Source organism: Streptopelia decaocto, assembly GCF_964273445.1.
Source record: "Streptopelia decaocto genome assembly, chromosome: 16".
Classification (NCBI taxonomy): domain Eukaryota; kingdom Metazoa; phylum Chordata; class Aves; order Columbiformes; family Columbidae; genus Streptopelia; species Streptopelia decaocto.
In genome coordinates, this window is record NC_138671.1 from 245,220 (window position 1) to 258,627 (window position 13,408).

At 53.1% G+C, this 13,408-nt stretch overlaps 1 protein-coding gene across 4 annotated transcripts in view; it reads right to left on the reverse strand.

The window, feature by feature from the left end:
- Positions 1–618: 618 nt before the first annotated feature.
- ASPSCR1 (ASPSCR1 tether for SLC2A4, UBX domain containing) overlaps positions 619–13,408 on the reverse strand; it is a 35,996-nt gene continuing 23,206 nt past the window's right edge. For all 4 annotated transcript variants that reach the window (XM_082066890.1, XM_082066887.1, XM_082066888.1 and 1 more), the window contains exons 13-16: positions 3,959–4,010; positions 3,202–3,271; positions 2,704–2,891; positions 619–1,718 (exon numbers count right to left, since the gene is read on the reverse strand). In XM_082066890.1, coding sequence (XP_081923016.1) covers positions 1,705–1,718; positions 2,704–2,891; positions 3,202–3,271; positions 3,959–4,010 — 324 coding nt within the window. In that variant the 3' untranslated portion in view covers positions 619–1,704. The remainder of the gene's footprint in view (positions 1,719–2,703; positions 2,892–3,201; positions 3,272–3,958; positions 4,011–13,408) is intronic.

Sequence of the window (13,408 nt, forward strand, 5' to 3'; positions counted from 1 at the left end):
AAACTTTAAACATGATGTTAGTGGGTTTGTTCCACTGTAGTGGGCTCTAGGCCTGGCAGTGCCAGAAGGGCCCGCTCTGCGCAGGAGCGGCTCAGAGCAGCAGCTGTTCGCCGTGCTGCTGCGTTCCCCAGTGGCCACACGCATTCCCTGTTTATGTTTGGGCGTTCTATAAGAAATCAATCAACACTTGCTAAAGCATTTTGCTCCCTCCACTTTGAGTCTCCTTTTTCCTCTTCCACCTTTCTTTCATGCCTCCCCCTCCCTCTGAGTTTCTTCAAAGCATCTGGGAGCATTTGGAAGTAATTAGACCTGAAGGGAAATGTTGGCCAGGCTGGGAGACAATGACAAGTGCCAGGAACCCCGGGTGCCCTTTCTGGCCACTTTGAAGTTCATTCAGATGGTACAAAGCTCCGTTTTGCTCTGTTGAGAAAAAAAAAAAAAGGGGAGGAAGGGAACGAGGCGTGAAAGTGTGACAGAGTGTGACAGAGTGTGACAGAGTGTGACAGAGTGTGACAGAGTGTGACAGAGCCACTGAAAGGGAGCAGGTCCCCGCGAACGGACAGGGAAACCGGGCGCTGGGGGAAGAAACACGTTATCAAAGAGACCGACAAAAAGGCCTCCTATGGCCACTCTGCTTTATTACATCCACAAATTGAGCAGATGCACACGTAGTTCAGGGAACAACTGTCTACACAGGGAAAATGGAAACCATGTTTTTACCGTAGCATGGAACCCCAGCTGTCCAGTAGGAATCACTAACTGCGGAGAAGACTTCAGATAAAATACAGTGGCTACTGTGGCACTAGGGAGTTCGTCTCCAGCATCAGTGCAACTGTCACCAACAATATTCATCCCACACACCTGCAGGAGGCCAAGACCTGGGCCAGTGCTCCCTCCTGCACTAAGAGCGCACGGAGAACAGCGACCGGGCTGCAGGAGCGTCGGACCATGCAAGTCCCTGTGAAGAAATGCTTTTCCTGCATGTCTCTTCCTCACTGTAACTACTGATGTTAATTATATGTAGCGAAATTAAAACACAGAGCTTGGGGCAGAAACAAACTCCATATGCATCCATTAATAGATAACCATGTTCTTTGCTAAGAAGATTCCAGCAACTGAAAACGATACAAGTGCAGCAAACCAAAAGGTTCACGGGAAAAGCCTATTTGAACTGTTTAAGTGACCTTAGGAGCTCTTCTTCGCTTACTTTCCAGCCATCTATGCCCAGAATTATCCGCAGCACTAAGCCCTGTCAGCAAAAAGCAGAGAGAAGTCTTGTTCTATGCAGCACTGAACTATTGGTAAAACTGAATCAGATTGTATCTTGCTGCGAGAATTCAGGCAGCCAGACTCAAGTTATCTCCGAAGGGAAGAACTGAATTTAAAAATAGGTATAGAAACAAAAGTCCTTCACAGAAAGCACATATGGATTATTTCCCCCTTAATTCTCTATTCATTATTTCCATGCAAGAAACCCTGAATTTTACCTCTGACCTTGCTTCTGTAGACATGAAGACCACAAACAGGCCTTACACTCCTCCAAAAGGTGAAACTGGCGTGTGAAACAGCAATTTTCTATTTATACCTAACGTTCCTACAGATAAGATCTCTCCAGGGCCACCAACGCTTTCTTACACGTTCTGCATAGGTTAATCAGGAAAGAGGCGCAGCCGACTGCTCGCTGACCCAGCGGCCCAGAATGGTTCATCTCTTCCCACCTGGAAAATAAACACAAGAGGATTAAAACTCTGAACCCTGTAAGGCGCAGGGCACCGCTTCCCACCCGCAGACGTGGCTGCGGAGGGATCTCCACACTGCTGTGCTCGGTTGCGTAGGTCTAAGAGCACTCCTGGGGGAGAGGAACGGTGAAAACACCCCGACTTCTGGAGCGGGAACTTCATCCTACACATTATTATAACAAGGTGCACGTTAGAGCATGTTATTAAGCTTTCATACCAGCTGTTAGTGGGTAACCTGCACAGTTAGGCAAGATGTTATTTCCTACTTCATCCAGATCATCTTTACTTAGGAAAGGAAGTTCTATACTTAAGTGGAATGCTTCCAGCACACTGGAAATGAACTGCGTCGGTATCCCAGGAGCAGCCCAAACCAGAGCAGAGGACGCACCGGCCGCTGCTCCCGGCGCTGCAGCCATCAGCTCCCGCCCCGCCGCGCCGGCTGCGGCCGACGGCCCCACAGCATCTCCAGAACCGAACAATCACATCAGCATGCAGGAAGGTAACGCTGGCATTGTTAGCCAGGGAATTCCATATCGTTCTTCCTAGTTTTATGGTTGTTAAGGGGGTTGATTGAACTTTTTTTTCTCCCCTCCCCTCCTGTTTTCTTTGCCACTGCATCAAGAAGTGAATATTGTCAATTGTTTAACTCGAGAACCATTCTTCTAGCTACTTATTTTGTATAAATTCTCATACCAAAGTACACAGGAGCTATTGGTTCGGAGACTAAAAACAAGGTTGCAGTTTTCCGATCAGGATAAACCAAGAAAAAATTAATAACGGAAACTTGTTTGCAATCTCAACCATGGAAAACCACCCCTGTTTCACAGTGAAGATTAGAAACAGAAAGCCCAACTCAAAAAAATCCAGAGAAAGGAAAGTACTATGACAGGCTATACCAGCAAAGAAGAACAACGATGAGGCTCAGCAGGCGACACGGGCCCTGCCTGCGCCTCCCCCTGCTCACCCGGCAGCTTCAGCCACTTGGGCACCTTCCCAGGGACCCTCCTGGGCACGCGGGGAGCTGCGCACGCGCCGGCTGGCTCCGCCCCCTCGTCTGTCCGTCCGTCTCCTCCCAGTTCTGGTCCAGACAGGGACGGAACTGTTGATTCCACACATGGCGAGGCAGAAGGAACTAGCGATGTGGACAAACATCTGAGGAAGAAAGTAAGCAAGTAGAATTAAGTTTCACTTTTGCATAACAGCCCCTTGGACCACCACCATCTTTAAACTTTTTAAGTCAGATTGAAAAGGCTCTTCTTTTTATGATAAAAGCTCTAGGATTTATTTGATTAGTCACTGAAATCCCACTTTGCAAAGAAGGACTCGCAAGGCTGTGAAGTCAAATGAAGCAGCAAATGAAGCCTAGTATCTTCAGAACACATTTCTTTGTATTAAGATGGGCTCATTTCATGCTGCCCATCTCTGAAATATCCCTTTGCAACTCTATTCAGTCCCAACATACCTGGCTGCTAATAAATCAGCCGCAGAAGGGGAAACTGCAGAGCTCAGCAGGTCCGATTTCAGGTAACAATCTGTTTAAAAATGAAACCCAAACATTTGTCTGGTAACACAGAGACATGAGGCACCCAGAAGCAGCCAGCGCCGGGCTCAGCCAGCGCCTCTGCACCACCTCCCACCGACCAAGGACACTTCTAGACTCTCACTGCTTCTTTCACAACTCAAGGTGCTCTATTCCATCACTCAGACCCCGAGATTTTGACATTATCTCTCAGTCCTCACTGCATCTCAGAAACCTTTCTGGGAAGCCAGAGCATGCTTTAATCTTTGGGAGAATCAGAGACTCTAAGCACAAACTGGAGGTGTTGGAGAAGCAAAGACTGAGATCTGTTCTCCCATCTCCAGCCAGTCCACTACAACAGGTCTGTAAAAGTGTTTCTTAGTAATTTGTCCAGTTAATGTTTTGAACAATCAAGTTTACTTCTACAGAGTCATTTTTCTATCATTCTTGCCCCCATAGTACACAACTCGTACTCCAGAGCCAAGCCGATGTCCTGAGAAAGGCCGTGCCTCCACCGTGCCCAGGCACCTCACCAAGCTGCCTCTCAAGAGCTTCGGCCGCTCGGAATGTGAACACTGACCAGCTTTCTCAAGGACGGCTCATCTTTTGTCAGAAGAACTCTGAACAAAAGGATGCAATTCTTCTGGGTCTACTATAGGGGCTACACAGTCTGCTGAAGAAGAGAGGAAATTCCACTCACCCCTGCACTGCTCAGACCCGAAATGAACGACAGCAGTTGGAAAGAGTTTAGCCTGCGGCAAAAGGGAAAAGAAGAGATCACTGATTGTATTATAGATGCTTTCACAGTTCACCGTGAACATTAGAGACAGGTTAGACAGCTACAGGTAAACTGACGGAGTCTGAGCTGAGGTCACCAAACCGGCCGTAACTCAGAGAAGGCCCCGTTTGTGCAGAGCACAGAGCACTCGGAGCAAGACGCAGCGAAATCCTACAATCTGTTCTGCTCCAGACGGAGACAAGCGCTGATAACCTGCCACTTGTGCTCTCTGTCCCCGTAGCTTGGGCAAGTCTATTTCACTCGCGTTCCTGCAACGCGCCGGCCTGACGCCGCGGCAGCCCCGCGCTCCACCGGGGGCTCGGCGCATTGCTGCCAGTACAGAGACCCACAAAACCAAACCGCTTCACCTGTCCTCCTGACTACAAACTTCAAATTAGCATGTGGTACCACAGATTTTTTGACATTAATCCAAAGGCTGTAGGAAACCATCCTATCAGACTGAAGCGCGACACATCAATCAATGTGCTCCAAGTCTCACCTCCTGCTCAAGTGGTCCTCAAACTGACATTTTAGCAGAATTCATTATTTATTATGTCTTTTCACATTTCATTCCTCAATCAACAGGGCCTAAGATTGCCTGCTCCAGTCACAAAGACGGCTCTCCATAAACTTTTTTAATTAAAAAGTACCAGACACGGTTTAGAAACCCCAGAGAAAACTCTTGCAGGAGCTTTGATGTTTCCGCTGCATTCGTCTGAAGGGATTCCTCTATTTACGAAATGGGTGCCTTAAAAAGCCACCCCCCAACACACATACACTCGAGCCCTTTTACACACAACATCCTTTTCATGCCAGCTGCAAGTTGGAAAATGAGGTTTTTGTAGTGTGTTAGTGTTGGAATTTTTTAATAACCTCCCCTCTCTTTTTTTCCTCTCCCGACCAATTATCTTGGTAAATAATTAACATTCTGCAGGAGATAAGTAAGCACAGCATCTCGAGCTCAAAGCCCTTTAGTTCAAAGCCCTGCCCTTTTCGTTTCCCGCTGCCGCCACCAGAACTTCCTTGTCAATCAGGCTCTGGGCACACACATCAAAGCCTCGGGTGGGAACGGCCCCAAGGGGTCACAGAAAATTCATGGCAGGGCCTGTGAGGCACAAAGGGAAAAGAGAGCAGAGACACAGCCCGAGAGCTAGACAGACACACAGACTGTCCCCAGGACGAACCTCTACCCACGGACTCACAGGCACACAAATAACCCTAGTTCTAAGCTCCGGGATCAGCCTCCACAACCATCTCCCACTGCTGGCAAAACATCAGTCCAAATGTTTCAGTTCCAAATCTTTTAACTGAAAGAAACTTGCAGGAACTAGAGAGCAGCTCATGGGACACAGAACGCACCCCCTGCTCACAGCCCCATCCGCGGCCCTTGGGGCCAGCCAACACAGTCCCCTCCGGCCAAATTCACACCCAGAGAGCTCTGCTTCCCCAGCTCAGACTACGGGCTCACCCGTGCGGCCTCTGCCCGGCTCCCCCTGCGCGGGGCCGCGGCACCGCAGCCCAGCACCCGCTGAGCACCGGGAGGCAGCGGCACCGCAGCCCAGCACCCGCTGAGCGCCGGGAGGCAGCGGCACCGCAGCCCAGCACCCGCTGAGCGCCGGGCGCGGGAGGCAGCGGCACCGCAGCCCAGCACCCGCTGAGCGCCGGAGGCAGCGGCACCGCAGCCCAGCACCCGCTGAGCACCGGGAGGCAGCGGCACCGCAGCCCAGCACCCGCTGAGCGCCGGAGGCAGCGGCACCGCAGCCCAGCACCCACCGAGCGCCGGAGGCAGCGGCACCGCAGCCCAGCACCCACCGAGCGCCGGAGGCAGCGGCACCGCAGCCCAGCACCCACCGAGCGCCGGAGGCAGCGGCACCGCAGCCCAGCACCCACCGAGCGCCGGAGGCAGCGGCACCGCAGCCCAGCACCCGCTGAGCGCCGGGAGGCAGCGGCACCGCAGCCCAGCACCCACCGAGCGCCGGGAGGCAGCGGCACCGCAGCCCAGCACCCGCTGAGCACCGGGAGGCAGCGGCACCGCAGCCCAGCACCCACCGAGCGCCGGGAGGCAGCGGCACCGCAGCCCAGCACCCGCTGAGCGCCGGAGGCAGCGGCACCGCAGCCCAGCACCCGCTGAGCGCCGGGAGGCAGCGGCACCGCAGCCCAGCACCCGCTGAGCGCCGGGAGGCAGCAGCACCGCAGCCCAGCACCCGCCGAGCGCCGGGAGGCAGCGGCACCGCAGCCCAGCACCCGCCGAGCGCCGGGCGCGGGAGGCAGCGGCCCCGCCGCCCCGGGGTTCTCCCCGGACACTGGCAGCACATCAGCTGCCTGAGAGCTTTTGTAACACCAAAGTATTTAAACCGGCACCAATGTCACATGAAAAAAGAGCCAGTGGAATGATACCACTGGCCAAGGAATGTCTTGGCATAAAGATGAGAAGGCTTTAATAGCTGCAGCCCAGGAAAACATACAAACCCAAAGCTGGAGCCTTTATTATTGTCTATCAGTGCTAAGAATGCAAGGATCGAACACTGGGCAGACCATCACCTGAAACCTACATTCTCAAGTCAGCTGGTATTTCCTCGTTTGCAGTTTTTCTAATGCATGTATCATTTTCTCTAAAAGAACAACTCTGCAGTTCTTAACCGCACTGCATAGAATTCTTATTGAATATCCTGTGTATTAAAACAGACTTAGAAACCTCTCAGGGTCACACTGAGCCTGTCAGATCGACCAGAAGGACCACAGGCTGTTTGAAACAAATATTCAAGAACTCTATTCAGCTTTATGCAAAGAATTACTACAACATGAATGAGTCACCAGTGAGCTGCTATACTCAAATATCCAGCGTTTATCTTCCTTGCTGCTTGGATTTCCAGCCAAAGATACAAACGCCATTCTGACTGGGAAAATAGATGCTATTAATCTGTCAAATTACAATGTTAAAGTCACACTGCGCAAGGCGTATTTACAAGATACAGTTAGATTGTTTTTATTGCAACAGCACCTAGGAATCTCATTGAAAATGCTGTTCCATTGTGCAATTTTATATATGTGTATATATATATAATGAGCAGCAACGTGCAATATAAATAAAAATGTAAGCAAGTATGACACTTGGGGGTTTTTTGTGTGTGGTTGGTTGGTTGTTTTTTGTATAGGTGAAAAACAGAGACCTAAAGCGATTAATTAACTTATCGAAGGTCACAGAGGAGAACAGCAGCAGCAATGAGAACTGGGTGTGTAAGTCTCCAGAGTCCCACCCAAGGCCTTCAGCACCGGACAACTTTCTTCCGAAGGGGTCGGAAAGTCACCGATGAGGCGAGGAACGGAGGGAGCCAACGTGCTGCTTGCTGCCCTCCCCACGTAAGGACTGTTGCTGCAAACAAACACCCCTCAGGTTTTAAAAGATCTAAATAACACAGCTTTGCCAATTTACTTAGCTACAGTTGCCGAAGCTCAAATGAACGCTTTTGGTTCCTGACAGGCGAAGAGCAGCCTGCTACTCATGAAGCCACATCCAGCCTGCGGCCGCGCGGCTGCGGAGCCGCGGGTCCCGTCCCCGCGCGGAGCCGCGGTTTGTGACGGGGGCACCGGCGCGCGGGGCTGGGCCGCCGCACCCGCGGCAAACACGTCTACCTGGAACAACAGTCCCCTGTGAGTCCAGCTGTGATACACAAGAGAAACACCTCTGCTTTGTCTTACTGCATGTTTTAGTAACTTGCTCTCTAGAGCACAGAAAATATTTCAGGCAGAACTCTCCCCAAATAGCATCCCGATACCTCCTTCTTCACTGGGTCTCTCCAGACACACACATTCAAAAAACCCTAGAACAGAGTACTGCAAAATCCGTACATTCTTAGCACGGTTGTCCTGCTCTCTGACGGGGCGACGCTTGCAGAGCCGGCAGCCGCTGCTGTCTACGGGGAACGCGCAGCTGCCAGAATGAGAAGCATTCTTTCCGTTACATGATCTGAAAAGATTAGAGTGCCACAGGTCTGCTGGTAGTTTGATGTTAAAAGACAAATACGAAAAAAAGCACTTCAAAGGAACATGAGTGTGGAAGGAGAAACCCAAGCCACCAGTATGAAATACTGCACAGTACACACACCCCAAACATATAAACCAGCTCTTGGAAAATTCAGCCGGAAAGCCAGTGGATCAAAAGCTTCCCCGGCAAGGCTGCAAAGCATTGCTGAAACAGAAATAAACACTACCGTCACGGAGAAAGGGGCAAACCGACCAAGTGGCTCATGTTTATAACCTGAGAACAAAGCAGCTCAATGTGGATGGCAACTGCCCCAGCAGACGAATATTCCGCAGCCTGCGGGTCTGGTCCCGCCGGAGCAGGGGACCTTTCGAATTCATAAGGCAAAGATAAGATGTGGAAGCACTGTTTTGAGCAGGAAGCCAGGTATGAAGAGCATTCATTGAGCCGCTGGGCTGCGATCAGAAGGATCCGGCCTCTGAAGCTGGCAGCAGAGGGCACGTTTTTGGCAGGATTTCCCCCCAGCTCAGCCACACAGGCCGGTCCCACCGGGCCCGCCTCACCCAGCGTGGGCACCGAGCGCGGGCGGCCTGCGTGGGGACCGAGTGTGGGCACCGAGCGCGGGCGGCCTGCGTGGGGACCGAGTGTGGGCACCGAGCGTGGGCGGCCTGTGTGGGGACCGAGTGTGGGCACCGAGCGCGGGCGGCCTGCGTGGGGACCGAGCGCGGGCACCGAGCGCGGGCGGCCTGCGTGGGCACCGAGTGTGGGCACCGAGCGTGGGCGGCCTGTGTGGGGACCGAGTGTGGGCACCGAGCGCGGGCGGCCTGTGTGGGGACCGAGCGCGGGCACCGAGCGCGGGCGGCCTGCGTGGGCACCGAGTGTGGGCACCGAGCGCGGGCGGCCTGCGTGGGCACCGAGCGTGGGCACCGAACGCGGGCGGCCTGCGTGGGGACCGAGCGTGGGCACCGAGCGTGGGCGGCCTGCGTGGGCACCGAGTGTGGGCACCGAGCGCGGGCGGCCTGCGTGGGGACCGAGCGCGGGCACCGAGCGTGGGCGGCCTGCGTGGGGACCAAGTGTGGGCGGCCTGCGTGGGGACCGAGTGTGGGCACCGAGCGCGGGCGGCCTGCGTGGGGACCGAGCGCGGGCACCGAGCGCGGGCGGCCTGCGTGGGGACCGAGTGTGGGCACCGAGCGCGGGCGGCCTGCGTGGGCACCGAGCGCGGGCACCGAGCGTGGGCGGCCTGTGTGGGCACCGAGCGCGGGCACCGAGCGCGGGCACCGAACGCGGGCGGCCTGTGTGGTGAAAGCGCCACCAACTCCAGTCAGACGAGAGAATCCTGAACAGGTACCTAAGGCTACGGCTTCATACAGAACGGGGAGTGCCATCCTCTGGGCTGAATGATTTTCACCGTTAATTGCAATTTTCTTTGCTAGTGAGTGGAATAACCACAAGGCCCGCCACTGGAAAGACCTCCGACAGACTGACTCTGATGAAGTAATTTTTTCTGAAATGGCACTAATTCTATTGCCAAAAGCAGAGAACGCTTCACGCTGCTCAGTTCGCAGTCGGCCTCCCTGAACCAGCGTGCCAGAGGCACTGCCCAAACTGCCAGTAACAAGCTGGACATGGAAACAGAACCAAAGGCAAAGGAGGAACAAACAGCTCCTCTGGACTCCTGCCCCGCGGTACGGGCCAGAGGAAACACGCGTGCACCCTGAGACCTGATCAGAAGATACAAATATTTATGTGGAAGCCTGTGTACCCCTTCAGCTCCTCTGCAGACAGATGAGGGCTGCCCAGACTTTTCCAGTGTCTGGAACTCTCACCTTCTGCTAACTCTTTCCTAGCATTAACTCAGCAATCAATGACTTTTTCCACTACCACAGCCCAGATACGCCCCACGCCAGTGCCTGTTTCGGGGAGGAGAAATAAGCTAAAGAGCAACTTTGGAAAGCTCAGCTAGCCTGGAAAAACACAACAAGCAACCAGAGCTATAAGGAATCCAAAGCCAAGTCCTACAAGAGGGAACTCTGCAGCTGATCAGCTCTGCAGAGCAGAACATTATAAAACACTTCAAGGGGCACGAGGATAAGGCAGCCAGCAAAAACAGCAACAACAAAAAAAGCCCAAAGCGATGCCTTGAAGTCTTCACGGGTTCCAAAACCTCCATGTTGCCGCCAGTCTGTGTGCTCACTTTACTGTAAATACACACATTTTGGGAGAGTTCACTTCAGACAGTTCTTTCAGCCCAGGTACCTTGGCAAACAAGTTGACAATGTTAGTCGTTTTGTTTTTCCCCATTTTGCTTGCAGCATAAAGGTTCTCCCTTCATTGTGAGCCATCGCATTTAATGAACGTGGTTCCAATCTTATCAGCTTGAATGGAGTGAGAGGGGGAAGAAGAAGTGTCGGTAAGATGGTACTCTGCCATCTGCAGCGGCTCCTGTTGCTGGCTCCAGCACAGGTTTCAGTCATTGATAAACACTTCTGTGCTCAGATGTGCTGTGTTACTGGCTCAGGCCCCACGCGCTTTCCGCAGGGCAAGCGGCCCCAGGCCATCGGCTCCCGGTCGCGCCCCAGGGGCAGCGGCTGCACCGCCCGCCCTCGCCCAGGGTTGTGGTGCCACCAGGAACCACGGAGCGAGGCCTGAAAGAGCCGGACTGGCAGTGGTCAGTGTCCGGAGCACCGTGCTTGGGCTCTGCCTCTGACCCACTCAGCAGAGACCACAAGTTTCCACAAAATCCTTTTGAAGTTCATCACGAGAACACCCATGTTCTTGGAGGATGCTGCTGGAATTCCCTGTGTACCAAGGCACTTCTCAAAAGAGAAAACAGAAAGCAATTAAGTAGTCTATGACCAAACTGAAGGGAATAAATAATTGGATGCTTCTCTGCCACAGTCCTATTTAAAAGTAACGGCAGTCCGCTTCGTTTAGACGGACAGTGTCATGTACTTTGAGAAGACACGAGGCACCCTAGAAAACCAAGAATGCACTGTGCAGAGCCAGAAGCCAACCCTCTACTCCTTCACTCTCTGGTTTTCTCAGCTCTCATTCTCTGTTTCTCAGGAGTTTAGGCACAGCATTTGGGGAACAAGAATCTAGGAAGTCCTTGAGAGCAAAAAGAGAATAAACCACTTAAAAAAAAACTGAAAAGCCTTTACAGAACAAGGTAATTCACAAAATCTCATGTTCAAAAGGGAGAAATCTAAGACTCACAGAATTTCAGCTATAGCTCACAGTTATCACTGAAATAATTAGATTTCAGTGCAATCTTCCTTGTGATTGCCTTCGCTTCCTCTGAGAGTCACTTTATTCCCGAATAACGAACACTCCAGAGGTGCACGAAGCACCTGCAGCCTACCTAGATTTTGTCCGTTATCTCCGGCTCGGATGTGTATGAGAGCGCGAACAGACTGATAACGAGAAAAATCCAGCAGGGCCGACACAACACGGCAGCTCCTGTTCCGAGCAGCCAGAGCGACCCCCGCACCTGGTTCTTCCCAGAGGAAAACGCCCCTTCGGCCCGGCCGAGCGCTCGGACCCGAGCACAGGGACGCCCGCCAAGCAGAAGATACGGCAGCACCGGACGCCCCCGGCTGCGGGCAACGTGAGAGAGGGAAAGGGATGCGCCCCGGTCACGGGAACAAGCGCCACCCAAACCCTGCCCTGGCCAGGGATCGGCACCAGCCCAGCGAGGAGGAGCATGGGCAACCAGAGCAGCATCACGAGCTCTCAGCAGGAATTGTTTTCTTCCTGCTTGATGCTTTATCCAAATAAAACGTTTACAAACACACAATCATTCCTGCCATGACAGCCCATCTTAAACAGAAAATAAACAGTGCCAAAACCTGAAGCCCGTGAGATTCTAGAGGAAAATGTAGCATATGGGGTGGGGAAGAATATCACTTCGTACAGAGACACTGAAAAGAAGGCAGTACATTTCGCAGGGACACAAAGGCTGAGACAGGAAATCTGGGAGCACATCCCAGCCAAATCTCAGAGAAAGACAGAAACCCACCCATTTTCTGCAGGAGACCTCTGCTGCCGAAGCTGCAGAGACCACGCTTCAGAGTGATGAAAACAGCTTTCCAAAGAGCGCGTTAGACAACGTGCGTGAAGGAGCTCGAGGTGAGGGATGCGCTCAGACGTGACAGCTTAGCACCACAGAGCACAGACCGAGGCCGAGAGGAGCGCGTGTGCCACGGCAGACCGGCCCGCGCGGCGCTGCGGCTGCTTCCCTCGCCTCACAAACGCTAACTAGTGCAGAACATTTTTTATTATCTGCTGTTCCTCTGAATGTTTTCCAAATACATCATTACCAACACAACTATAGCCAGCTTCCCCTCTGTGGGATTTCTCAGAAATCTGAAGACAAGATTTGTCCTTTGCATTTCCCATCATGATCACCATGTGTGCCTTGCGACAGTGTTTTGGGTGGCAGATGTGGGCGACATGGCACGAGTCGCAGGAAGCTGGGAGAACTGCCTTCATGCCCAGATGGCAACAGCTCCTGGCACAAAGACACAAAGCGCTTTCCACCGGTATTTTCATTATTCATTAAAACATACAAAATGGCTTTGGGAGGAGAGGGCGCTGTTCTCCCCGCTCAGGGTGACGTGGCGCCTCGGCACCAGATGGCCGGGCGCGCCGGGCCCGGCAGAAACGGAGCACGGCAATTCCTGAACCGCAGCAGCAAACGGCTGCGACCCCCAGGGCTCCAGGACTCCTGAGGAAGCGAAACCTGTCACACGCATGGCGACAACACAAGGAGCTCCAGCACCAACAAACCCACCCCCAAAACTTCGACTTTCAGCAGACAGTTCCTGATGGGGTATCGGGGAGGGGAAAGACTTCCCGCTGTGAGCACAGAGATCCACGCTTTGCTTCCCTGAACTGTTTAAAAGCAGCTGCACGCGTATCTCTTCCGCACGGCCGGGTCAGGAAGTTGTGGAATTTGGAAAGCTCCATTACAAACACCATCAGAGACGTGCTAATCCCCACCTAATTCACCTGAAGTTCCCCTCCTCCATCCCTCTCGCTGTCCCACCGCCCTGTTCCCCCAGGGGCATCGAAGGAGAACTCTCGGGGCAGTCTGCTCAGCCCTTCACCCCACAAGCCACGCTGAGCGGTGGCTCTGCCGACGCCCACCCAGCTCCGACGGACAGCGCGCCAAACGCGGGGCGAAGTCACGGGCAAATTCGCTTGGTCCGTCTCTCAACACGCGTGTGGTTTACACAGCCAAGAGCCTCTGGCCGGAGACTTCAAGACCACTTTGACATTTGCAAAACACCTCCGGGAATCTGGGTTTGAAAAACTAAATTTCAGCCTTTGAGAAAAGTTACACAGAGTCCATATTCCCCAATGTACAAGCTGGCTCAAAGTGCATTCTC